The sequence below is a fragment of the Hakea prostrata genome, chromosome 7 (assembly GCF_041222555.1).
Source record: "Hakea prostrata isolate BN-2017 chromosome 7, UWA_Hpros_2, whole genome shotgun sequence".
NCBI lineage: Eukaryota > Viridiplantae > Streptophyta > Magnoliopsida > Proteales > Proteaceae > Hakea > Hakea prostrata.
In genome coordinates, this window is record NC_142606.1 from 65111105 (window position 1) to 65138714 (window position 27610).

General features: G+C 39.3%; 1 protein-coding gene, 1 non-coding gene and 1 pseudogene across 3 annotated transcripts; 1 reads left to right on the plus strand and 2 right to left on the minus strand.

Moving 5' to 3' along the window:
• Nucleotides 1-1044: 1044 nt before the first annotated feature.
• On the minus strand, nucleotides 1045-15624 carry LOC149011712 (grpE protein homolog 2, mitochondrial-like). Of its 2 annotated transcripts, none has more exons than XM_089162343.1 (8): nucleotides 15374-15624; nucleotides 12605-12703; nucleotides 12439-12491; nucleotides 7944-8133; nucleotides 7662-7849; nucleotides 7337-7504; nucleotides 1706-1834; nucleotides 1045-1495 (listed from the first exon to the last, which is right to left on the minus strand). In XM_089162343.1, exons 1-8 carry the CDS (start codon nucleotides 15426-15428, stop codon nucleotides 1391-1393), a joined length of 987 nt encoding a protein of 328 aa, XP_089018469.1. In that variant the 5' UTR covers nucleotides 15429-15624; the 3' UTR covers nucleotides 1045-1390. The 2 variants fall into 2 exon arrangements, with proteins under 2 accessions (XP_089018469.1, XP_089018468.1); XM_089162342.1 differs by having other exon boundaries at nucleotides 7938-8133; nucleotides 15374-15623.
• Nucleotides 15625-19034: 3410 nt separating this feature from the next.
• LOC149011713 (uncharacterized) lies at nucleotides 19035-26687 on the plus strand (annotated as a pseudogene).
• LOC149011714 (small nucleolar RNA R71) lies at nucleotides 19473-19579 on the minus strand. The gene has a single exon (XR_016174836.1). It is a non-coding gene; the product is annotated as a small nucleolar RNA R71 (small nucleolar RNA).
• Nucleotides 26688-27610: the final 923 nt, after the last annotated feature.

Genomic DNA, 27610 nt, shown 5'->3' on the forward strand with positions numbered 1-27610 from the left:
TCGACTTTGACCTTCAGTCATTTTGATCATATTAGACTATGAGTTCACTTTTTATATTATTTTTAAGATAATTTTTATTTTTCAAACTAAGTCATTTTTAGTTAAAAAATCATTGATTTTTTTTTTTTTGGAGTAAGGTGAGATAATATATTGTAAATAATAAAAGCTAGTATATAGGGAATTAATATTTAACAAATCTACACCCCAACTTCTCATAATGAATATTGATATTTTTCTTTTTTCTCCAATGTGATATTTCAGGGAAAAAAAAAAACTTATTAAGGATAGATAACTATCTTTATAACTAAAAAAAAATATCAACATTAAATTATTGTTGATTTACTTGTTAAGAAAATTTTGATTTTTTTTTTTTTTTTTTTTGAATTAAGATATCAATGGGAGGGGTTTTCAATTTCCATCACCAAAGTAATGGGAGAGGTTTTCAATTTCCATCATCAAAGCAATGGAAGACTTTCTATGGAATATGAATTTATTTATGTTTAAAGCTAACACCATCAACTTATTTACTATTTTATCATTTTGTATGAGCTTTAATTATTTTATATTTCTATGAATTTTATTTTTAGTTTACTTATGATATTTTTATTATTATTATTATTATTATTTTTTATTTTTTATGAATTTACATTTGATATTTTAAGTCCAAGGATAGGACCAATTAAAGCTAGGACCAAGATAAGGTCAATCAAGGCCAAAGACAAGGATAATCAGGGCCAGAGACAAGGCCAGAGTCAATTAGGGCCAATCCGGGCTACAACCCATCCCGACCCGGTCCAATTAAGGCAAATTAGGGCATAAATGGACTTGACTTGGCCCTGTAGGGCTTAAGGTCAAGGACAATAATCCTTGGCCCTAAACTAGAGTCAGGGCGAGAATGGATTCAGATTAGAACATATAGGGCTGGCTGGGCTTGGGATTTCAAAAGCCCGGCCCAGTTGCAGCCCCACTCCTATTACCTTGTTTTTTCATTTTTCTTCTCCTTACTGTAACCATTTTAAATTCAACAACCAATTTAAAATCAGATTTCCGCAAATAAGATCATTCACAATATCAAGGGGCGAGTACACAAATGGTCAATAAAATATTAAAGAACCTGAAAAGAGCAACTAAACCGTCATAATCAAATCAACTGAAATATTTCGTTTCAACATGCAACGCTCGGCAGAAACTGAAAACGAAGATGATTTCTTCTATAAATTTACCGAAAATGGTCCCTCACAACGATCCCTCATTCTACCAACAATAAAATAAATACTGATCCAGAATAGAACAACTCCTCTTTCTCTCCCGGCTAAGTGTACAAATTCTCTTTTAGTATGAGATGCACTTCAAGCAAAACTGGCTACCATAAACCTGTTCTACTGAATCCTCAAGCTCCTGAACCTTGGTCATCTTCATTTTTATTGTTCTCTGAGCCTAGAGTAACACCAACATCTGCTGGCCGTAGAACTCGATCATGCAACATGTATCCCGACTGCCACACGCAACACAAGAGAAAATAGAAGTCGGTAATCTACCGGTTAAAACACCTTACCATTTTAGCTTTGCTAGTTCTGAAATTTTGGGTGCAGAAAAGGATTTTGTATGAATGCTTCATACTTCATATTCATGTAGGAATTAAGTCTAGCAGTTAGAATTCAAGTAACTAGCAGGAGAAATATTTGAATAAGTATCAACTTAATACCTTTAGGACAGCAGCAACTGTGCCAGGAGGCTTCGAATCATCAGGCATTTGGAATGCTGCATTATGCCTATTTGGATCGAAAGGCTCATCAATTGGATCATATTTTTCCACGCCAAACTTTTTAAACACCTGAAAGCATTTCATGTCCATCAGAATCTTTCAACCTACCAAACTCAAATGCCAGTAATTCATTCGAGCGTCAGAGAATCCTTAGTATTCTATGATCATATATTATATAAAAAGTTGTTTATTCAGAAATGAAGGCTTGCATATCATATTAGTGTAGCATACAACAGCTACAAAAAGGAGACCAGTTAAACCACACCCACTCACACCCCTTCCCCCCCCCCCCCCCCCACCCCCAAAAAAAATAATAATAATGATAATAAATAAATAAATAAACCACGTGCACCAAAGTGAAATCTATTATCAGAAAAATCAGTCATGAAAAGAGTAGGAGAATACTAATCAGAAAGAGCATAGAGTTATTGTTTCTTTAGACTAAGGATGTATCTCTTTAATGCCTTCTTTGGAACTTGTGTAAGCTTTATTGGTGCAAATATGGACAGATTGACAGAATCACCCTACTGAGAATGTCACTTTTGGCAAAAAAAAAAAAAAGGCTACCAGTCAACAGGACAAATTTACTCTAGATTTAGATGGATACCCAAAGAAAATGTTCAATACAAGCGCACCATATGAATGTTTTGGCACCAAAATTTGACCCCAATTCATCTCTAACATATTCAATCTTAAGAAACTTAGAATAGCTGAATCATCTCCTGCTCATTTCACGGCTAATTCAAAGTGAGATGGGCCGCAAACTTTATCATCCAAGAAACCAAAGACGTACTCTTATCAATTGGCCAGAGTGATCATATCAGCCGTCCACATGCCAGGAATAAATCCTAATACAGCAGCATTAGCATGGTTGGACCCACATGGTCCTGCAGTGGAAACCCAAGCTGAGATGGAACTGGCCCAACCCAACATTTTGGTCTAAGAAAGTAATGTAAGCAATGCAGACCCTAACCATATGCTTGTAGATCAGGGCATTGTGGATATACTCCTTGTTCACAGGGTGACATTCTCTATAAAGAACTTCCACTTCTTCAGAGCAATACTACTAACTTCAGCCTCTTTTTGCGGTGATACTGCTGAACCAGGAAATGGTAGTCAGCTTTGTGTTATTGCTTCAAGATTTGAACAAGAATTATGGGACATCCTATTTCCATGTGCAGCTAACGATCTGGTGACCACCTCCCTCCCTCTCTATATGATTCAATCCCTTGCCAACTGGTAATTTTCTCTCCCAATCCCCACCCTTTCTATTCCCTGGTTCCTTGTCCTCCCTAAAGGTTATTACTGTTACTCTCTCTTAGTTTCTGTATAAACAGTACTGTTGGATCTGGTTCTGTTCACTAGATTCTCTCCTACATGAACCAGTTAGACCTCATACTTTAGGGATTATATCGCCTTTCTAGGATAACTCAGAATGTAGGTCCCTGGACCCATTAGTTTGCTATATCATGAGAACAGAAATCAGAAACAAGTCTGGGCTTTCTTAGTCTTCCATGCTCAGTTTCAAATTTGAATAAAACCATTTCTTCTGGCTAATCTTGCACTGAATGACCGGAATCAAAAGATCCTTGAGCAGGTGTTCAGGGCTTCGAAGACAGACCCCTTCCCCTTTTCTCCAGTATCTTATTTTACGAGCGTTTCCAATTTTACCCTCCTGCCCAAAAAGTCCTTTATTTTGTTAGCCAAAACCTGCAATTTCATCTCTCTCTGAACTCGGCGGTTAGATTCTTCCCAGATGACCACCACAGGTCCCCCCTCATTGAAAGTTCTGATGCAGATGCAGCACCAAAAAGGCCTTGTTTTGTTAGGAAACAACCCAGGGTCGAGATATGTAAAGGTTGGGTTTTCATTGGATGGGTTCCCATTGAAGTCAGCCAACTTAATGGACATGAACCATGGCTACATGAGTAAGAGCAGAGAATTCCTCAATGTTTATCTTATAATTTGTCTGGTTACTACTTCCATTGATGCTTGCAAATTCTGATTTCAAATCCACAGAATCTGAATCTATAGGATCGTAGTTTGTCAAAGTTAACTGTTTGGTTACCCTAATCCTATGAACTGATTCATCTTGGAAATTCTCACACTTATGTGAGTCAAGGCTTTTTTTGTACTCAGGGTCAATTTGGAGGAATCCACAGATTTAACCTCAAACCATGAAATCCAAATAAATCCAATTTTTTAGCACAACTCCACGCGACTCTTGATTCTGATATGAATCGTTAACAAAAGTAACCAAATGGTAATTAAAAATCGGATTCATGATTCAACAGATTTGAAATCTGTGTAATCATATAACCAAAAGCACATTATTATGTATTTCTGCCAAGTCAATTCTGGTTAAATTTTAGGTAGTGGTTGGTCCAATTTAAGTTGCAGGGCACAACAGTCTTTTAGTACATTTCAGGCTGGACTCTGGAGTCCTCATTCCTTCAGGTTTCCACATCATATTTTGTAGTATGACAGGTCTATGGCCTCCACTTGTAAACACCCCCTCCCCTCTTCTTTTCCACCCACAAGAAGAAAAAATAAAAAATAAAAAATCAATAAGGTGAAGATATAACTTGACATTTTCTATTCAGCTCTGCTGTTTTCTCTCTGAGATTGTCTGCTCTGAGTCTAAGATTGGATCGGTAGCTTGATGTTTAAAGTCCAAGAGGCCTGGGATCCTTGATCTTTAAAATCCAAGGTGGCATTGAAAGTTCTTGGTGGTTGAAGTCCAAGATCCTTGCTGTGGCTGTGGATTCAGCCTACATCTTCATCAAATCGACATCCACCACTGAAGAACAGGTTCTAAAGCAGGTTTTTTGAAGACTGAGCTCTTCCCCATCCCATCTTTCACCTGTTTTCCTTTCCCTGAAGTCCTAATGTTTGAGCCCCTAGATGTCACCATCAACAACCCTAGATCTCATAAACCAGCCATCAGAAATCACCAACTTCATAGATGCTCTTTTGATTTTCAATCCTAACCCCACGCTTTATTCACAGCCTAACCCTAAAACCAGAAGGTTCTTGAAATTTGAGAATCTCAAAACCCTAATTGGAAAACTCACGTCTCCTAAACGACCCATATGAACCTAACCTAAGTTGGAAAACATCACCTGCAGCCCACCCCCTACGCTCAACCCAAGTTACAGCCCAATCCCATCTCTAGAAACCCTTCTACTCCATCTCAAGAAGCCATCCCATTAGTCTTTTCTTGGTTTGATTCCTAAACAGATATCAAACCATTAAGCTCCATCTTCCATTACTATTTATTAAATCCTTCAATCAAAGACTTATTATTTCAATCTAGACCCTAAACTCCCCATACGGGATCACCCCATAGGCAACACATGCACCCTAACTGAACATTGCCCTAAAATGTGGTATTTCATTCCACTTGACTTGGTTCTGTCACAGACAATTGTTAGTCCTCATTCAATTGATGTTACATCAGATTCCCCCTTAGAGCCCATTCAACCATCAAAACCCTAAAATTCTAGTCCCTTATCTTGAGATCGACTTTTCAAGAAACTCAACTTAAAATCTTAGATCCACTCCAATCTAACCATCAAGCAAATCCAACCACTGGGTCTCTGAAATTTAACAGCAAATTTGTACCCAATAACCATAAGACCTAGTGGCTTCAAGAAAACTCTCCTGGACGACCGGAATTGTGGCAAACTTGAAATGATCCTTTGTTTCCCCATTCCCACTCACCTTCCAATCTTTACCTAGAGCAATCATCCCAAAACACTTAAAAGAGAGATCCCATAGCAAAACCCTGTTTCTGTAAATTCAATTTGTTGAGTTTACCCTATTCTTCCCAAATTTGAGTTGGTTCTTTAACAGATCTAGGTCATTTGCCCACAATCCTGTTGAAGCTATATCAGCAAGCCTATGCACCCCCAGCTGTTCACAGCCATCAAGATTATACGAAGTTATTCTAATGTCCCTCATGAGTTATATGAAGGATTGGAGCCCTTGCTGAGAAAGCTGCAGACCTTTATCCTTTACATTATATTTCCTATTTCCAAGTCTCTTCTTGTGTGAACCCTATGTGCCAAGATTTAAACTGTTGCTACTTCTGGAAGAGGTCATCTGATTACCTGTGTGATCCAAACGAATTTCTAGCTATTCTGCTGTTGTAGTCAGCAATACCTGTGATAAACTTCTAACTGCTCACCTATTCTTCAACCCTTCACCCATCCATTGATTCCACACTATTGAGATACCTTCAACTTTTACTTTCCCGAGACCTTCATAATAGCAGTTTTGACCATCAGAATCCAAGGAAAATTGCAGGATTAGATCAGCTAACCAGACAGGCCAGACTACATTGAATCCAAGTTTGGAGTCAAGCTGACTACTATTTTGGCCTACAGTACGTAAGTTACTAATTTGGTGTTTGGTGGCATCTCTGGCAATCCTACAAGTGGAATTAAACCAAACTCAGCAGTGCTTAATCTACCGATTGGCAACATACCAAGAGTATATTTGGCTGCATGTCCTGAGCTTCAAATTCTGTCCTTGTTTCCAATTATAATTTTTAGGGTTTTTGGGGGCTAAATTACTACAACTTTTTTGGTGAATAAATTACTCAAAACCATCTTCACAACATACCATCAATTGGGCTTTTTTTTTTTTTTTTAAATTCTGAATTGGATGATAATCTACCCCAGAATTAATCTTGGTTTTGCTCACCCTCTTAAGGTTTGCATCAGAGACTGAAGACAACCCTTTGCTGTACGAAGAAGTGATATAATCCAGATTTAAGGAACTAAAAGAGAAAGAGGCAGACCTAAATTAACCTCAGGAAAAATGGTGAGAAAGGATATGCAAGGTTTAGGCCCTATATCTAGTATGGCCTCAAACAGAGCTGATTGGAAGGCAAAGATCCACATACCCGACCCCATTTGGTTGGGATAAGGCTTGTTGTAGTTTACTGTCTTTAATCCCTTTTGTCCTTTATTTTTCTTTTCTTTTCTTTTTTTCCTGCTTTTCCTCAAGTGTGCCCCTTCTATTTAAATAATCCCCTTTCCTAATCCTCTCTTTTGTCTGCCCAAACTCTATTAAGATTCATCCAGCAGCCATTTCTATATATATAGAACTGTTTTACCACCGAGTTCTTGATTCCAGTCTTCTATCATTTGGGTGGGCCATCGCAAACCCAGAAAAAATTTTCAAATCCCAGGACACCATCAAACTATTTGTCAAGAGTTCAAAGATTTGCTCATCTACAGAACCTTGAGCCATGTGGATAGAAAATTCCAAGGCAAAGTAAAAAGCAAGTCATTGGTATAAGCACATGAGATAACTTAGTGGCTCCATTCCCTCTCCAGAAGTGCTATAGTGCTGGTGATACCATATGCCCCAACTCCCAAGGTCAAGAAATTAGAGCTCACCGGCAGAACAATCAAGTTCAAGAGTTCTCAACTAGGATTTAGACACCCAAGAACAGCAAGTAATCCCACATGTCTGCAAAATTCCACTGATAGCAGTGCATCTTGAAGCATCTTTTTAAAAAAGAAAAGCATGCTGCCACTGGAAAATATAGAAATAGGTTACCTCTGCAAGCTGTTTATTAGTCATTTCCACACCATCCAGAAGTGTTTTTAGAAGTGGCATTGCTCCGACTGTGTCCTTCGATGCATCAATTTTCAAAAAGCTATCTTTAACAACAGAAGAAGCTCTTTCCAAATTGTCTGCAACATCTAACAGGTTCTTGGCAAAGTTCTGGAGCATATTGAAATGAATGGCACAATAAGAAATTCAACTACACAACAGGAACTATAAAAGGAAAAATAAGTGCAACAAAAATAAAAAAAGGAGATACAGAAGGGGAAGGAAACATAGCAAGTATTGAATATTGAAAAATGAATGAGATGCTGACTTGAATGGCAAATTTCTTGGAATTCTCTGCTTCACGTCTTGTCCTATCCATCACATTTTCCATTTCTGCATAAGTGCGTAGAACTTTATCTTGCATTGACTCTATCTCCTTGTGCTTAATCTTCAGTAATTCTTCCTTCTCTGCAACAAGCTTTACCAGATCATCGAAAGAAAGCTCGTCTTCCTTTTCTGAATCAGAAAACACAATTTGTTTAGTATCCCCATTCCTTCACCGCATGACATGTTGAGAGGTTAGAGTTTTCAGTAGAATGACAACCTGCACCTTCATTATCAGCACACGTTTTAGCAGCCTCTCCATTAGTAGAAGCATTATTTTTCTCTAAAGTAGCTGCATGGTCTTCCCCAGCTTGGTTCGTCTCCTTCTCACTTGTTTGAGGGGATGCAGATGATGAGATACAAAATTGCTGAGTGTTAAGGACTGAGTGATGCAACATACCCTGCCTAGGTAAGGCCTGCAAGTAAAGTGAAAATACCTAATGCCTTCATTATAAATTAACAAAAAAATAATGATAATAAAAATAACAATTCACAGGATCAGCAATTCACAAAATGCAGAGAACCAGAACTCAGGCTCTTCAATAGTCCATCCGAGTTAAAATCAAAATCTTCTTTGTATGGAGAGTTTTGAATAACCAATGTCATACAGACTATACTAGATTTTGAATGCTCAAATAACTGCTAACCCAAAAAAATCATAGTGGAAGATGGAATTCTTCAACTATAGTAGGATTTCAAACATGGTGGCTCTTGTTAGACCTTTATTTTTCTTTTTCATTTTATTATTCTTAACCAAGACCCAGTGATTGTATACCAACTACTCATCTAATGAATGCATTCCACTAAAACCACCCGCCAATAAAACAGTTCGTAGCACCAAATCTGTAACCAAAGAACACGATAACCACAACAATAACGAGCCTTATCCCAACTAAATGGCGTCAACTGAAACCTACAACCAACGAATGTCAGAGAAATTTTTTACTACCAGTTCCCATAGAACCAGAGAGATAGATTCCTTCTCTACAAAGAAAGCCTACATTTGCTATCAATACCAAAACCCTACACCAAATAAACCCACAATTTAGTTGAAACAATAAGGCAACTCTTCTAGTAAGTAATAATGTTCCACTTAAACCTATCTCCTGACTAAAGTTCCATCTTTTCACCAAAAGGGAAAAAAAAAAGAATTGAGTTCCATCTTACATCTCCTTTTCCTTAACTTCTTTACTAATTTATATAACAAGCCAAAATCTGTTATTCCAGTTCCCAGTTTCCGGCACTGCTTCGACAACCCACTATTGACAAAAGCCAATGGAATGTACTCAGGAAAAGCAGTTGACAAAACTCAAACCCCACCAGAACCTAGCTGTGACTAGTATGCCATACTACCTTGACACACCACACAATCCATGATAGCATGGTTATGAATCACATTTCACATCCACACCATAGATCTCAATATCAATGGCATAAAAAGAATCCAAAATCATGACTTAACAAACAATTTTTAAACCAAACTAGGACTTAACTAAAATAGAACTACTTTAAGATGAGGTTCCTAAAATTAAGGAACCCTATCCTAACAACTCAACCCTAACTAAAATGGACTGTAACTCTTAAACTACTGACTCAAACACAAAAATAGAGATAGATCCTGACCCTTGGATCGAGGAAATTCTATCAAAACTCATGTTCAGCCCCAAAAGGGGTCTTGAAAATGAACAAAATGCCCCTGAGGTATTTGGCCAGCTTTGAATGCCTTGTAGGGTTTTGTTTTTTGGCCAAATTTTGGGGTAGCCCAACCCAAGATACATCACTCGGGAAATTAAAAGAAAATTCTGAAAATTAAAATCAGCATATAATTAGGGCTGAAATCGACAAAAATACTCCTTTTAGGGTTTGGCCAGCCCTAGGAGTGCCACCTTGGAGTGGCCTTAGGTCTCACTTTAGGGTTTCGGCCAGGGGGTGATCCTGGTTCACATCAAGGGGTATTCTTGGGATAGCATCTTCTTTTTTACTTAGGGCAGTTTAGTCTTACGATTACTTTTATTATTTAAGCAACATGAGGGCATTAACCGCATGAATAGAAAACAGATAAAAGAAAAGAAAACCAGCAGCACCCCCCCCCCCCCCCCCCCCCCCCCCCCCCCCCCCCCCCCCCCCCCCCCCCCCCCCCCCCCCCCCCCCCCCCCCCCCCCCCCCCCCCCCCCCCCCCCCCCCCCCCCCCCCCCCCCCCCCGCCTTCTTTTCTTTATGCTTGGCAGTACACTGCTGCAACCTCTCTTGCTTTCTAGTTCTCAGTTTCTGCATTCTTACATCTTCACCCTACCACTGGATTTCCCAGATTTGTGCCACTTCATAATTCTGGATATTTTCCTTTTTTGTTGGGATTGCTGACTACACTGCCTTCTTTATATTTTGCTAATCTTAAGTGGTGCCTTATTAGTTATTGCTAAGATTTGGAAGAGGTTTCTGGCATTGAATGTATATTTTACTCTCTAACTGAATGGGAGGACAGCGCTTATGAGTTGTTGCTATGACTTCTGTTATTTTGAATATAATGCCCTTAATCCCCTAACCTTTTTTATTAGTCCCTTTATGCTTGACATCTGAATTGTATTTCCTGCATAGTTGTCAAGGCGTCGCCGATGCCTTGGCGTCCTGGCGGAGTTTGAGGGGATGAGGCGAGCGCCTCATGTGGAGTCCATAAGGCGATCGCCTCGGGCTCTACGGCGTCGCCTATGCGACGCCTCGGACGCCTCTAACCCCTAGGCGACCACCTTTGTGGATGTTAAAAACCACCATATATTAATTCAAAATCAAAGGCCAAAAGAAATTAGATTCCAATTGGGAATCATCTAATGGTTGAGTGCTTATATAAGTTTTACATAAGATACATGGGATCATTCTAACATGAAATCATTTATAAAAATAAAAAATAAAAAACAAAACAAAAAGATGAAAACCCGATAATTTCACTCGACACTCTTCACTCTTGCAAGCCCTAAGCCCTAATTTCTCATTGTCTCTGCCTCTCGGCCCTCTCCCTCTGCTACTCTCTTCACCTTCCACTTGATCGACGATGAAATCAACAACTCCGGTGACAGTCATCAACTCCGGCGACAGCCAAAAACATCTCAAACGATAGCCAAAGACGCTGTTACTCTCTTTTAGCTTTTCATTTCTTCTATCGACGCCTGCTACTATCTTCAGAGTTCCACTCAATCGACGGCGACATCCAGCAACTCCGGCGACATCCAACCACAGCCAGAGACGTCGTTACTCTCTTTCAGCTTTTCATTTCTTCTATCGATGCTTGCTACTATCTTCCAGAGTTCCACTAAATCTCCGGCGACACCACTATAATCTCTTTCTCAATTTGGAAGGTCCAAAATTGATCGACGCCTACTGCTACTCTCTTACTTCTGCTTCTTCTTTTTTTCCCCCTCGTAGGCTTATACGAAAGCCACCGTAGTTGCAGAGCCTGTAGCAACCAAGTTGCAGCGGCTTCGGGTAACTCTGGTCACCATCTTAGGCGACGGTATGTAGCCGGAATGCTCTTTTTTTTCTTTATGAGTTGCTACTTTTAATATCTGTTTGGAGATTGTTAGCTGATTAGATAGTTACATGTCAGGTGTGCTCTATTTGACTTACTCCTCTGTTATTCTAGAATTTTGGTTTTGATTTCCTCTTGGTTTAAGTCTACATTGGCTGTTTCCCGTTTTTGTTATTGTTTAGGCTTAAAGTAATTTGGGCAGTCTTTGGTAAGTGTTTCTTTTTGCTTTACAGTGTTAGTATGGAGGGTGTTGCAGCCATTATGTCTTCTTTGTCATGAGTACTACTAATTTGGTAGAATATGTAATTCAATACAAATTCCTCTTATTCTCTTCATATTTTTACTGCAAGTGAATCTGGATTGCTGTTTTTTTTTATTGGACTATGCTTATACAATTGCTTGATTGATTGTTGGATCTAGGTGAGGTTTCAGCAGTGATTGTATTCTCATAGAATGATAGAATGGCATTCAACCATAATTGTTTGCTCATCTATTCCTTTGACCAAGTTCTATTTGTCTAGTGTGTATTTGTTTTGCTCATGCATCTATGTGTTTACTATTTAGTTACATTTTATCGTATCTTGATTCTTGTTAATGATAGTATGATACTTGGAATTTATTTAGGACCTACTATGTGTGGTTTGTAGTATGTTGGATGACTTGAGGTAGGCTAAATGGCTAATATTAGTTTTTTTATTATATATAAGATAGGTTTCTAATGAATTAGTGTATGAGATGTACACCAAAAAGTAAAATTTCACTTAAAACCCCTCGACTGCCTCAAAAGTGCCTCGGAGGGCGCCTCGTCGACTCATCGACTCAACTAGTTAAAACCGCCTCACATTGCCTCATCGCCGTGACAACTATGATTTGAACCTGTAGTCTTTATACTGTTTGCACTTTATTTATATTATGATTTATATTATTGATTGTTGGTTAGTATTTTGTTAAAGATATCTTGCTAGTAAAGTGTGTGCACCGTGCAATTCCCAAGGCACATGCCCCTCCTAGTGTTATATACTTAGCTAACGATCCTGCCCACTTGTAGAATACCCTAGTTCTGATGTCTGTCCTACATCACATGTCATCAATCCCAAATTAAATAAATAAAAGGTAGTCAATAAATTGCTGGAAAGGATCTCTACACAGGTATAAATCAAACTATAACTTCTTTATCATTTTCTTAAATTGCTAAACCCAACCTGTGGAATTAGTCTTCTGTAGTCTGACAAGCAAGGACTGCTGCAGGCAACAGCTGGAAACAATACAACAAAAAGGTCATTAACGTCCAACTAAAATATTCGATAATGTTTTGAAAATGAGTAGATTAAATACAAAATATATTTCCTAGACCATATATGTACTTACCCATTTGTGTAGGACGAGAGAAAAGTTTATGTTGTGCTGAGAACTCAGCCACATGTGTTGTGCAGATACCCCGTTTAGGCGTGCAGACCCAGAAATGAACTGCAATTATGAAGACACAGTTAGAAATACACTTAGAATTGCAAAAAGAAAGGAAAATATTCTTACCATGTACCAAACCAGAGCAAAACTTAACTAAAGACTAGAGAAGGCATTCACCAACTCCTCTACAAAGAAAGTTTCTAAGTCTAAGCATAAGTCAGAATCTCAGATATTTCTGTTTTATTCTGAAAATGAGAGGGTGAGAGCCTTGACCTTTGTTTTAGTGAATCGAGGCGCCCATCTTGGTCAACAAGCAATACATTTCTTGCTCAATAAAGGGCCATTCATTGAAGAAGAAAAATCTCTCTAGTGTAGGCAATTCCTGCCAGGGTACATGTGCATGGTACATTGTGACAAACCCTGGTTTTGTGTATGGCTGACTCTTTTTGTTACAGGGTGCTAGTTTTGTGTATGGCTGACCATTTTTGTTACAGGGTGCTGCATGGGTAATGGGGGACAGAATAGAGTAGAAAGAAGGATAAAGAAGAAAGAGGGAAGAAGGAGAAATCTGAGAAGAATCAAGCTTGAAGAAAGAGGAGAAGGCACACTTATAAGAAGAAGAAGAAAAGAGGAGAGAGAGAGACAGAGAGGGGGGGCTGCTGCAAACGCACAAAGCTCAAGCTTCAATTCATTTTTTTCTATTCCATTCTCAATAAGCTGATTACAAGTGTTTAAATAACGAAACAAACATACTTGATATGAAAACAACTATAATAGGACTCTTGGTAATTTAAAACTAACAAAAAACTGATCCTACTTGGACTCTTGGGAATTTAAAACTAACTAAAATTTATCCTAGATATCCTACCCAAATAAAAACTTTGATTACACGATTATCCCAATAATAAATAACAAAATTCTAAATTATCTCTAGAACTCCCACAAAAACAGTTCCTATTTTATCTCCTTGCAAGCTGGAGTTTGGGCTCACCAAATTTGAATCTATTTCCATGCAAGCTGGACTTGGGGCCCACCAAATATGAAATTATCATCTAAGTTACTGTTCACGCTACTGTAGCGTGAACAGTAACTTCTGGTTGTGCTGCATCAATGGGCTAGCTGTCAAAACTCTCCACTTGGTAGCAAGTGGTTTGAAAGTGAATTATGAAACCTGCATGAAGCGACACCGGTTGCCCTAAGTCAAGTGTCTTCTCATTACTAAATGATCTTGGTAAGTATCAGTGGTTTTCCCCTTTTCTTGAAATCTACTTCAAGATTTGTAAATGAGGGTGACTTTGCCGGTGTTGTGATAAAGAAAGTTTTCTCCTGTCAGGAGGGACTACCAATAGCAAAAGTTATGCAGGCTAGCAATATTGCTAGACAACTTGGTTTGAAGCTAAAGATGAACCTAAGAGTTGACTAGATAATTGAGGGGCCGTTGTTGATATGGTAGGCGGAGTGATGGGGAAAAGGCAATCTGCTCATGAGCTAGACACTTACCAACTCAGTCTAGGTCGGGATCTAACAATAGAGACAAATGCTATATATGCATATGAGCTTTTGAATCCATCTTGCTAAATCAAATTGATTGAAGGGGACTGACTCTCAGTTGGAAATGTGGAATGCTCAGCCACTAGCCAATGAAAGACAGTTACAGCATCTGCGCGAGTAATTTAGTTTGGATGCCGACTGTCTTTAGCTCTAACTGTTAGGAAAGTAGATAATCATAGTTTTCAGTAGCTCATTGAAGAAGATAGGCCTCCAAATGGGGTGACCCTCAAGAATTGGCCAATTCAGATCAGGAATGGTGGGAGGAGCCATATGAGCACATCAGGATGATGGTTCCCCAAGGAATCTCCCATCAAGTTGAAAATTGAGGTAGACAACTCTGAATTGGAATAACCCACCCCTCCAACTTAATTTACCAATAGAAGGAATGTGTCCATGAGCGACACACACAGGGCTCCTGGCATGCTTTCATCCTAATGAAGCTGACGGCTTCAATCTTATCACCAGCTGTTGCTTCCTATATTTTGAAGAACCATGTGATAGGATGTTTATTTATATTTCCAAAAAAATGAAACTACCAATTAGCACCACCAAATAGAGCAGGGTAGCAATTTACCAGTAAGAGGTTTTACAATTAAAATTGGACATTTGATGTCAACGGTCAAATTTTTCTAAGTTTATATTCAAATGATATCATAACATGCAGAAAAAACAATAAGGTGCAACGAACAAGAGTATCTTGCACAGAGATCCACCAAAACAGCTAGAAGTACGCTATGATACAATTTTATGCTTTGCCCCTACAATACCAACATGCACCACCTATTCTTTCTCCATTATTTCAATGAATTTTTTTTTTCTGAGACCTCTATAGCGTTACTCTGCAGTTGTCCATATTCAACAGGAAAAGAAACCTTTACGATTAGGATCACAGAATCTTCACTTGCAAGTAATAAAAGCTCCATCAGTCATACTGCTTTACCATTGAAAATATATCCACTACAAGTGTAAAAATAAAGGATAACACTTTTGGAGAATAACTAAAACATAAAATCTACTTGCCTCAAATCACTACAATTGACAAACAGAATCAGACTACCTCAGTATCGGATATAAGCAAAAATCGACTTTGTATTACAAAAGAGCTTTCTTAGGGAAGGGGGAAAACATAAAAACAGTAATATATAAACATTAGAAGGTAGAATGGAAGGATTTCCGAACTGGTTTTACGGCCGGCCGCGTATTTCCACAGCGCCTGAAGCTTCGGAACCGCCATGAAATCAAGGCTGCAACTTCCCTTATCAGTCTTAAGGTTGGAACTTGGAAGATCGAATTACCGAGGAAACTCTAAAATCCCCCAACCAACTCGAGCAATCGAGACTTCTCTAAGAAAACTCTAAAACCCAGAACCCCCGCCGAATCGAAGAAGAAAAGATGCTGTCCTGCTGACCCTAGGGTGTCAAAGCTAAACCAAATACCATCTGAACCCGAATCGCATCAGACCGAATAAATTCGGTTCAATACGCATCCCAATGGGTCAAAACTCTCGTTGGTTCTTAAGTAGCTTAAATTACATGCAACCCAATCCAAAATTACATCTAATTCACAACTAATAGTAGTCGTTTTTTTTTTTTGGGTACAGTTAAGGGTGTCAATCGGTACGGTTTTGATACGGTATCAACTTTGAATATTGAAAATCAGAAACGTATCGTACTGAATTTAAATGGTACAGTAAGGTTTCGGTATTTGTAAAAATGGTTCGGTACAGTTTCGGTATTAAATCGGTACAAGAAAACAATATAAACACGGTTGCTAGATGCGGAGACAAGATATTCACAGATTGAGAAACAGGCTCTAGCTCTCATGATGGCCGCCAGGAAGCTAAGGCCATATTTTCAGGCTCATCCAATTGAGGTATTTACAACTTTTCCTCTTAGTAAAGTTCTTAATAAACCTGATTTGTCTGGAAGAATGGTGTCCTGGTCGGTTGAACTCAGCGAGTTCCAAGTGAGCTTTAAGCCCGAAGCGCAATCAAGGCTCGGGCATTAGCCGACTTTGTAGTAGAAACTCTTCGCACCGGTGGAACCCACCATCGAGGATCCCATTATACCAACCACTTGCGAGGTATATGTGGATGGTTCGAGTAATAAAGATGGAGCAGGAGCTGGAATTCTATTAAAAAGTCCAGCAGGATTTATTATTCGATATGCTTTGAGATTTGCATTTGAAGCAAGTAATAACGAAGCAGAATATGAGGCTCTGATAGCAGGACTTTGGTTGTCAAAAGCATTATCTATTGCAAATGTTACTATTTATAGTGACTCTCAACTTATAGTCAACCAAGTCCAGGGGGAGTATGGTATTAAAGAACCACGCTTGCGGAAATATCAAGAGATAGTGCGGGCATTTCAAAACCAATTTTGGAATTTGAAGATATCTCGGATTTTGAGGAATGAAAATTCGGTGGCGAGATGAGCTATCCCGACTAGCCAATGCCAAAGAAAAGAATCTAGACCCTTCGGTCTACATTGAAGAGATAACTTTTCCAAGTTATCATGAGAAAGAAATTTCTTATATTGAAGCGAACGTTCTTTGGATGGATCCGATAATCGAGTATCTAAGGGATGACAAATTACCCGAGGATCCAATAGAGGCAAGGTTGATCAAGATTCGATCAGCTAGATTTGTCATTCAGAATGGGAGACTATACAAAAGATCTTATTGTGGACCCCTTATGAGATGTATAGGCCCCGAAGAAGCAAAATCAGCTTTGGCTGAGGTTCATGAAGGAATTTGTGGAGCTCACATGGGTGGACGCGGCCCCGGCTTACAAAATTCTGAGACTTGGGTTATATTGGCCTAAGGTCCAAGAGGCTGCTATGGAATATGTTCGTCGATGTGGTAACTATCAAATTCATGCTACAGTATCGAAGCGCCCATCTGAAACTATGACTTCAATTCTAAATCCCATTCCCTTTGCGATGTGGGGAATTGATATCATGGGCAAATTCACCAAGGCATCGGGGGGGGGGGGGAAGGGGGAGGGGGGGGAGGATTTTTTCCAAAAGGGGGGGGGGGGGGGGGGGGGGGGGGGGGGGGGGGGGGAAGGGGGGGGAGAGGGGGTTGGAATAAACAAATATTGGTTTGGGGTGGCCAAGGGAGACGATGGGGGGGGGGGGGGGGGGGGTTTTATTTATAAAAAATAAAAAAAAAATTTTTTTTTGAGATGGCTTGATTTAGGAGTATTTTGTCTTTGTTTTAGTGATAGTATTCATTAGGTGTTGTCTTATTTAGTCTCAACATGTTGCATTTTGTTTAGTTCATTTTTGTCACATTGCATGAATTTCCCTTCTTTTTATGGATAAATTTGACTGTTTCTCTTTCTCTTGAACATGTAGGTGAAGATTCATAATAGAAGAACATGTCCTCTAACTTTGTTGTAGAGTTGTTGCTGCATTGCTACAACAACGGAGCAGAATATTCTCAGATCCAATTCAAATGGAATTGACCAAAAAGGGCTAACTTAAGTGGACTAAATTCTTGTAAATACATGATGATTTTCAGCCCTTGATCTCAGGAGGAAGGTTCTAATCCTATGGCCAGAATCTAACCTAATGATTGAAGACATTTATGGAAGAAAGAGAAGAGAGGCAAGGAGGACAAGGGAGAGATTCGACCAAGGTGTGGAGGAGAGACTCGGCTGAGAGGAAGGAGGTAGAGAACGAATGCTGGAGTTCTTGTGGAAGCAAGGGGTTGCTGGAGTTGCTGATTTGCTAAGGAAGAAAGCTGGAGCTCATGTGGAAGCATTGAAGCCTTAGTTTATTCTTGTTTTTATAACTCTATCTTCTTATTTTCTAGTCTCATGTCAACTATACTTGGTTTTATGCATTTGAATTCTGTTATGGGCTAAATCTTAGCTGTGTTGGGATGATAGTAGTACCTAAACCTGAATTTTGATATGTAACTAATCATGTGTTCTTTAGTTTTATTGCAATCCACTTTATTGTTAATGAATTCAGCATGTTATATTGACTAATTTCAGTTCTTGAATGATCTTTCTTGAATGAATGTTATGATTTCATTAATTGGAAAATTAATGAAGTCTAGGTGTTTGTTGAATTGTGTGAGTTAGCATCATCTTTAATTAGGTTGTGTTAATTAGTAGGTTGGGTAGGAATACCCAATTACCTCACATTACCATTGATTGGATTGGGTTTAAATTGCATTCTTAATTCAATTCTTCATAGGAATATGCTGATGTTGATTTAGGATGCTAGCTTATGTGTATTGGAAAATACCATATTGCCATTCATTCCAAGTTCTTGATTTATCTTGGGGTTGTAGTATTGCTTTAGTATTTGTGTTTTAAAATTCAGGGGAAAGGAAACTTGATTCCTAACACACTTGTCACTCATTAAGTTTCTTCCATTGCTCAAATCTACATTTTAGTTCCTTAGTTTTCTTTACCTGTCATTTGGTTAATTAGTTAGCTAAACACCAATCAACCTTGTTAATTTCATTTAAATCAATTTTATTTTTACATTGAAAGTTAAGGATATAATTCTCCGTGGGATCGATACTTTACTTATCATTTATTACTTGATTGCGATACGTATACTTGCGTGATATCTTGAGATACAAGCAACAAGTTTTTGGCGCCGTTGCCGGGGAATTTTGTCTTTGATAATTAGTGTAGAAGTAAGTTTTTGTTTTATCTATTGAAATTTCTTTACTTTGATATTAGTTTCCTTTTATTCTCAAGTGCTTTTACCCTTGTATGAACACGCTGCCTGATCAAGAGTTGGCACCCTTTGACATCGAAATAGAAAGGACATTTCGAGCTAGAAGAAGGGAGCAACGAGGCCTAGCAGCAGTTCCAACAATGGCTGAAGCAGTAAGAAATGGATTGAATAATAATGAGAATAATATAGCAGCTGAGGGTGATGATAGAGATAGAGCCATCAGAGCATATGCTCTACCCATGTTGCATGAGCTGAATCCAAGCATAGTACGGCCAGATATTCAAGCCTTACATTTTGAACTTAAGCCGGTGATGTTCCAAATGCTTCAAACTGTGGGACAATTCAGTGGGCTTCCAACAGAAGATCCTCATCTCCATCTTAGACTCTTCATGGAAGTAAGTGACTCTTTCAAGATATCTGGAGCAACTGAGGAGGCTTTGTGATTGAAGCTATTCCCTTATTCATTGCGGGATAGAGCAAGAGCGTGGTTGAACTCCTTACCTCCCCAATCAGTAGCTACATGAAATGACTTGGTAGAGAAGTTCTTGATGAAGTACTTTCCTCCAACAAAGAATGCCAAGCTCAGAAATGACATAACTGGTTTTCAACAGTTGGATAGTGAGTCTTTATATGAGGCATGGGAGAGGTTTAAGGAGCTCTTGCGTAAATGTCCTCATCATGGCATTCCTCATTGGATTCAGATGGAGACTTTCTACAATGGTTTAAGTGGACAAACTCGATCCATAGTGGATGCATCAGCCAATGGGGCTATATTGGCAAAGTCTTACAATGAGGCTTATGAAATTTTGGAAAGGATGGTCAACAACAACTACCAATGGCCAGCTGAAAGAGCTGCTGCAAGTAAGAGGGTGGCTGGAATTTATGAGTTGGATGCAGTGATAGCCTTAACTGCACAAGTTTCATCCCTCACTAGTGTGCTAAAATCTGTAAACTTGGCTGCAACTGTACAACCACAACAAAATCCAGCAGTCTCTTGTACATATTGTGGTGGGGAGCATGTCTTTGATAGTTGTCCATCTAACCCATAATCAGCCTACTATGTTGGTAATTTCAGCAAAGCTAATAACCCATATTCCAACACTTATAATCCTGGTTGGAGGCAGCACCCTAACTTCTCTTGGAATGGTCAAGGACAGAATGTAGGCCCATCATCTATCCCAACTAGACCTTATCAGCTTCCAAGTGCTCAACAGCAAGTGAAGATTCAGCCTATAGAACCTTCTTCATCAATTGAGCTCCTATTGAAAGAATACATGGCAAAGAATGATGCAATTATTCAGAGCCAAGCAGCTTCATTGAGAAATTTGGAGAATCAAGTTGGGCAGCTAGCTAATGCTTTAAGCAACAGACCTCAAGGATCACTGCCAAGTGATACAGAAAATCCTAGGCGTGAAGGCAAAGAGCATTGCAAGGTTATTTCATTACGGAGTGGGAAACATCTAGAGCCACCTCATGTTAAGTCCAGTCAACTGAAGGAGCCTATTCCTGTCCAAGAAGAAAGGGAAAAGGAAGATCCAGTGGCTGTTCAAAAGGACCAATTTGATTTTGAAAACCAAAGTGTTGAACCACCAGCTACAGTTCCATTGCAACAGGGTTCTCCAGAAAAAGTGCCTTATAAACCACCCCCCTTTCCTCAAAGATTTCAAAGGCAGCAACAAAACCATCAGTTCAAGAAATTCTTGGATGTTTTGAAGGAGCTCCACATCAATATACCATTGGTAGAAGCACTTGAACAAATGCCAAATTATGTGAAATTCATGAAAGACATCCTTTCTAAAAAAAAGAGATTTGGAGAGTTTGAAACAGTAGCCATGACACAAGAGAGTAGTGCCTTCTTGCTTTGAACAAGCTTCCTCAAAAATTAAAGGATCCGGGAGTTTCACCATTCCTTGTGCTATTGGAGAAAATTATATTGGGAGAGCCCTTTGTGACCTTGGAGCTAGCATTAACCTTATGCCAATGTCAATCTTCAAGAAGCTTGGTGTGGGAGAAGCAAGGCCAACTACGGTAACACTTCAGGTGGTGATAGATCCTTAGCTCATCCTGAAGGAAAAATTGAAGATGTCTTGGTAAGAGTTGATAAGTTCATCTTCCCTGCTGATTTCATTGTTCTTGATTTTGAAGCTGATAGAGATGTGCCCATCATTCTTGGAAGACCCTTCTTGGCCACTGGAAAGACTTTGATTGATGTGCATAAAGGAGAATTAACTATGAGGGTAAATGGAGAGCAAGTCACTTTCAATGTTCTCCAGGCAATGAAATCTCCAGATGAGATAGAGCAATGCTCAATGGTAGATATCATTGAGGAGCTGGTTTTAGAAGAAGTTGAGACAAAGGGTAGTACAGATCCATTAGAGCTTTCATTAACATCTGAAATTTCACAAGTGGGTGATGAAGCAGGTAGCTACATTAAATGGTTAGATGCAAGACCAGCTGAGACATTAAGAAAGAGTGGATTTGATCCTCTTGTATTATCTGAGCATGCAACTCAATCTCCTAAGCCATCAATTGAAGAGCCTCCTGTGTTAGAATTGAAGCCTCTTCCTGGACACCTTAGGTATGCCTATTTGGGTGAAGGAAAGACACTTCCAGTTATCATTTCAGCAGTGCTAACAGCAGAGCAAGAAGATATGTTAATTAAAGTGCTGAAGAAATACAGCAAAGCATTAGGATGGACCATATCAGACATCAAGGGAATTAGCCCATCAATTTGCATGCACAAAATTCTGCTGGAAGACTGCTGTAATAATTCTGTGGAGCATCAAAGGAGGCTGAATCCAATTATGAAGGAAGTGGTCAAAAAGGAAATCATTAAATGGTTAGATCTGTTGGGGTGGTGTATCCAATTTCGGATGACAAGTGGGTGAGTCCAGTACAATGTGTCCCCAAGAAAGGAGGAATGACAGTTGTGGAGAATGATAATAAGGAGTTGATACCTACAAGGATAGTGAGTGGGTGGAGAATATGTATGGACTATAGGAAGCTCAACAAGGCTACAAGGAAAGATCATTTCCCTCTACCCTTCATTGATCAAATGCTTGATAGATTGGCTGGAAAAGAGTATTATTGCTTCTTAGATGGATACTCAGGGTACAATCAAATAGCCATTGCTCCTGAAGATCAACATAAGACCACTTTCACTTGCCCATATGGTACCTTTGCCTTTAGAAGAATGCCTTTTGGTCTTTGTAATGCCCCAGCCACTTTCCAAAGATGTATGATGGCCATTTTCACTGATATGGTGGAACAATTTGTAGAGGTGTTTATGGATGATTTTTCAGTTTTTGGAGAAACTTATGTTGAATGTCTCACTCACTTGGCAAAAGTTCTACGAGAGATGTGAAGAAACCAATTTAGTCCTCAACTGGGAAAAATGCCATTTTATGGTTAGAGAAGGGATTGTTCTTGGACACAAGGTTTCCAAACAGGGTCTAGAAGTGGATAAAGCCAAGGTTGCCATTATAGAAAAATTACCACCACCATCAAGTGTGAAAGGGATTAGAAGCTTTCTTGGACATGCTGGGTTTTATAGAAGGTTCATAAAAGATTTTTCACAAATATCTAAACCATTGTGTAGCTTGCTTGAAAAAGAAAGTCAGTTCAGCTTTAGTGAAGCATGTATGACAGCATTTTTAGAGTTGAAGAAGAAGCTAATCTCTACACCCATCATTGTGGCACCGGATTGGTCTATTCCCTTTGAGGTCATGTGTGATGCTAGTGATTGGGCTGTAGGAGCAGTTTTGGGACAGCGTAAGAATAAGGTATTCCATTCAATCTAATATGCTAGTCGGACCCTATCAGGAGCACAACTGAATTACACTTGTCACCGAAAAAGAGCTCTTGGCAGTTGTGTTTGCATTTGACAAATTTAGAGCTTATCTAGTGGGGGCAAAGGTCATTGTGTTCACAGATCATTCAGCCATCAAATATTTGATACACAAGAAGGATGCTAAACCAAGGCTGATTAGATGGATCTTATTGCTTCAAGAGTTCAATTTGGAGATAAAAAATAGGAAGGGGACTGAGAATCAAGTGGCTGACCATCTGTCTAGGTTGGAAAATCCAAACCAAGCAGCTGAATTTGAAATTAAAGAAGTCTTCCCTGATGAACAACTCTTTGCTGTTTCCCTCTCAACACCTTGGTATGCGGATTTTGCTAATTATTTAGCCAGCGGACTTCTACCCCCTATGATGCCCACTCAACAAAGGAAGAAATTTTTACATGAGGTTAAAAGGTATTTCTGGGATGAACCATTCTTATTCAAGCTATGTGCAGATCAAATATTGAGGCGTTGTATCCCTGAGGTAGAAGTAGAGGATGTGTTGAGGCAATGCCATGACTCCCCATATGGTGGACATTATCAAGGAGATAGGACAGCAGCAAAGGTCTTGCAATCGGGGTTTTATTGGCCAAGTATGTTCAAGGATGCCTATCAATTCATTCAAAAATGTGATAGATGTCAAAGAGTGGGAAACATCTCAAAAAGGAATGAAATGCCCTTAACCAATATCTTGGAAGTAGAATTGTTTGATGTTTGGGGAATTGATTTCATGGGGCCTTTTATTCCTTCATATGGCAATCTTTACATTTTAGTAGTAGTGGACTATGTATCCAAGTGGGTGGAGGCTGCTGCTTGTTCAACTAATGATGCAAAGGTGGTTATTGACTTCATGAGAAAGAATATCTTCACTAGATTTGGTACTCCAAGAGCCATAATCGGTGATGAAGGTTCACATTTTTGCAACAAATATCTTGGAGCTCTATTGTCTAAATATGGAGTTCGTCACAAAGTTGCCTCAAGCTATCACCCCCCAAACAAATGGACAAGCTGAAGTTTCTAATAGACAAATCAAGTTGATTTTGGAGAAAACAAGTATGCCCAACAAGGAAGGATTGGTCCATAAGGTTAGATGACTCCCTTTGGGCCTACCGGACTGCCTACAAAACACCTTTTGGAATGTCACCATATCAACTTGTGTTTGGAAAGGCTTGCCATCTACCATTGGAACTAGAGCATAAGGCATACTGGGCAATTAAGAAATTCAATTTTGACTCTACTTTGGCTGGTGAGAAGAGAATGCTACAACTCCATCAACTTGATGAATTCAGGCTCCAAGCATATGAGAATGCCAAACTCTACAAGGAGAAAGTGAAGAAATGGCATGACAAGAAAATCTTGCAGAGGGTATTTGAACCAGGTCAGCAAGTTCTGCTGTTCAACTCCAGACTCAAATTATTTCCAGGAAAGCTGAAATCAAGATGGTCAGGTCCTTTTACAATAATGACAGTATTTCCACATGGAGCAGTGGAGTTGCAAGAGGGCATCTCTAACAGGAAATTTCTAGTCAATGGGCAGAGAATCAAGCATTATTGGGGAGCACCATTGGAGCGGGACAAATCTTCAATCAACCTTCAAGAGGCTTAAAAAGAAGGGAGGTCACTTAGATTTCATTATATTTAGTTTAATTGTGTGCTATTAGTTCATTAGGTGTTGAATAAAAAAAAAAAAAAAAAATTATAAAAAAAAAAAATGAATGATAGATAATTTGCTAACATGTATATTTTGATGTGCAGGGAGTGTGGGGAACAAAAAGAGAGTGATTGGGTGTTTTGCCAAACTTATCATTAAATCAAACTGCTGAACAGAGCATGTTTCAATATCCAGCAAATTTCACTATCTTTGTTGTAGCGATGTGGCCACAATGATACTACAAAGTTTTGATCCTCAGCTACGGGTCTTACATGTTTTGTTAACACATTACATTCTCTGTTGAAAATTACATTCTGTGTTCGTTGCTATAGCAAAGCTGCAGCAAAGCTACAACAACGATTAAACCACTCACCCGACCCGGTTTCATCTCAAACCCAACCAACCCATCAAAAATACACTTCAAACTTCTATCAGACCATGCTGAACCCATACTGATTCGAACCAATTTCATTTTTTTAAAACCCTTCTAAACCAATACCAACCCAAACCCATAAAACCTCTCATTTCAAACCGAAATCCAACGAAACACTCAGCTCACTTCGTCGACTCTCACGGCTCCATCGTCTCCTCCACTGCAACTCATCCTCCTCTTCTCTTCCATTTTCTGTTTTTCAAAGACTTTCACACCTCCATTTACCTACATTCACCCACCAAAGCAATCTTCTTCTTCACCGATAGCCCATCTTTCAAAAAAAACCCTAACTTTTTCCCCCATTCCATCCTCGAATCACTTCTCAGAGGACTACCGGTGCTGTACTGGGTTTCGGGCATGTTTTTGTGGTATTTCGACCTTCCATCTTCCCTACACCACATCAGCTAAGTGTTCTCCCCATTTCTTTTCTTTCATTCTATATTTTTGAACTTTCTGATTTGCTGTGTTTTTGTTGAATGTTCAATTTGTGGTTTGTGGGTTATGTGTTTGTTCTTATGTTGTCTTAGTGTATGTTTTCGTTAGGGTATATACAACTTTTCTTATTTGTTTAGGTGTTATTTTGGAGCTACAATCACTTGCACACACCAATACAACATTTCTGGGTCATCGTTACCCTATGCTCATATCCTCTGTTTTTGTGCTTGCCATTTGCACCTAAAACAACATAGAATTTGTTTGTTAGTGTTTGTTTTTGTTTGCTTAGTTATAGTTCATTGTTTGTTAATTGTTTGTTCTTGTTTTCTACTTTTATGGTCTCTGTTTTTGTTAGATAAGGTATGTTTTAGTGTTTGTTTGATTAGTTTTTTTTATTTTTTTTATTTTCCACAATTTGTTTGATTAGTTGTTGTAGTGTTTTTGTTAGCTAAGGTCTGTTTTAGTGTTTGTTTGACTTCAATATTGGTTGTTAGGGGCCAACCTTGTGCACTCCATTCGAAATGGCCCCTAAGAAGAAGAGCAGAACAGACCCTAGTTCTAGTGCTTCAATGAGTCCCTCTTATTTTGCCTCTCCCATAGCTGAGAACCGCTTCACATCCATCTCCACCAAGAACTTTCTTCCGAAGAAGGGGTTCAAATTAAAACCCAATGAAGCACAAGCCTTTCCATTCATCCCATCCATTATAGCTAGGCATCATTGGAAACAATTTTGCACCCATCCTGGTGCCTACATCCCTTCCCTAGTCTACGAATTTTATGCCAATCTCACTGCCCCATCTCAGGATCAAGTCTATGTTAGGGGGATGCACATACCTATAGATGGACCATCCATTAATGCCTATTATGCATTGGACAATGTGGAGGATGAGCACAATGCCTATCTTGCTTCAGCAGATCCAATTGCCATGCATAACATTATCCAGACTTTATGTTCTCATGGCACGGAGTGGTCCTCATCCACCCAAGGTGCATTAACTATTGCCCGCCACACCTTGCAACCGGCAGCCAAAATTTGGTACCATTTTTTACAGACCCACTTGATGCCCTCCACGCATAGTCAGACTGTTTCAGTGGATAGAGCTTTGCTCCTCCACTCTATTTTGGAAGGGCGTCGGGTTAATGTGGGTCATCGCATTCATGAGGCCATTTGTGCTTGTGCTGCTAGGCAAGGTGGTAGTTTAGCTTTTCCTTGTTTAATTACTGCTTTATGTTTGGCTAACCATGTTGATGTGCAGGCTTCTGATGTCCATACACTCAACAAAGGTGCCATTACACACTTCAGTATCACTCGCATGCTTACACCTAGTTCAGCTCCCCCTTCCAGTGCACCACCTCCTGCTGCAGCATCAGCCATTCCTCCCACTTCTTCTACCTCTAGTGCTCCATCCTCTAGTTACACTCAATTGGAATAGCGCCTCAGTCAAGTAGAAGCCACCCAATTTCAAATGATGTTGGAACATCAAATCTCTCGTGACCTCTTCCTTGGTTATATGCGTTATGTGGCTGCCCGTGATCGCGCCCTTGAGTCTAACTTAAGGATGAATAGCAACCGGTTCCAATCTTTTCCAGCTTTTCCCAACTACCTCTTCGCTAATCCTTGGGGCCAAGATGGGAACTACATTCCTAATATAGATGAGGAGGATGAAGCTGAGGCTACTGCAGCTGCTGCTGATGATGAGTTCCATTCATTCGATGATGATGATGAGGCCTAGCTTGTTCAGGGAAGTTCTGTTCTCTATCTTCTTTTACTGTGTTTTCCTTTTATTACCTTTTTTTTTTTTTCCCCTTTCTTTCGCTGTGAGGACACTGCTCATCTTTAGTTTGGGGGTAAGTTTTGCAATGTTCCAATAATTGCATATGTTATCTTCATGATATGGATGTCCCCAGTTAACAGTTACTTAATTTTCTTCAGTTTTTTTTTGTGACTGTATAGTTTAAAGTTGCTATCCAGTTTTAGAGTAGCTGTTTTGGGTAGATGTTTTGTGTAGTTAATCTGGCTTTTCATGAAATTTGGATGATTGTTAAGTAATGTGAATGTCAGTGCCTCTTACTCTGGTTTTGTTGGAAATCTTAGCACAATTTTGCTATAATGATCTGATGTCTGCATTTACTCATGTTTGTGATGCCATATTATTGATGCACCAAGTGATGTTTCAAGCTCTAGAGAACCTGGGGAAAGCTGGATCAATGTGAGAGTTTTTAGGATTTTAGAATTGGTTGAATGAGAACCTCAAGACTTACACATTAGGGATCCCCATTTGGTTGTTTCCAAGAACTTTGTGCATTGTGAATATTGATTGAGGTTTGACCCCTTCCCTTCCCTTCCCTAAAAGAA

Bases quoted from the DNA above. Each gene is read 5' to 3' on its own strand.
- LOC149011712 (XM_089162342.1), bottom strand. From the start codon at position 15,428: ATGGCGGTTCCGAAGCTTCAGGCGCTGTGGAAATACGCGGCCGGCCGT. The intron at 12,704-15,373 runs GTTCGGAAATCC...TCATAATTGCAG, and splicing joins CGCGGCCGGCCGTAAAACCA to TTCATTTCTGGGTCTGCACG. The intron at 1,496-1,705 runs GTATTAAGTTGA...TGCGTGTGGCAG, and splicing joins CAGTTGCTGCTGTCCTAAAG to TCGGGATACATGTTGCATGA.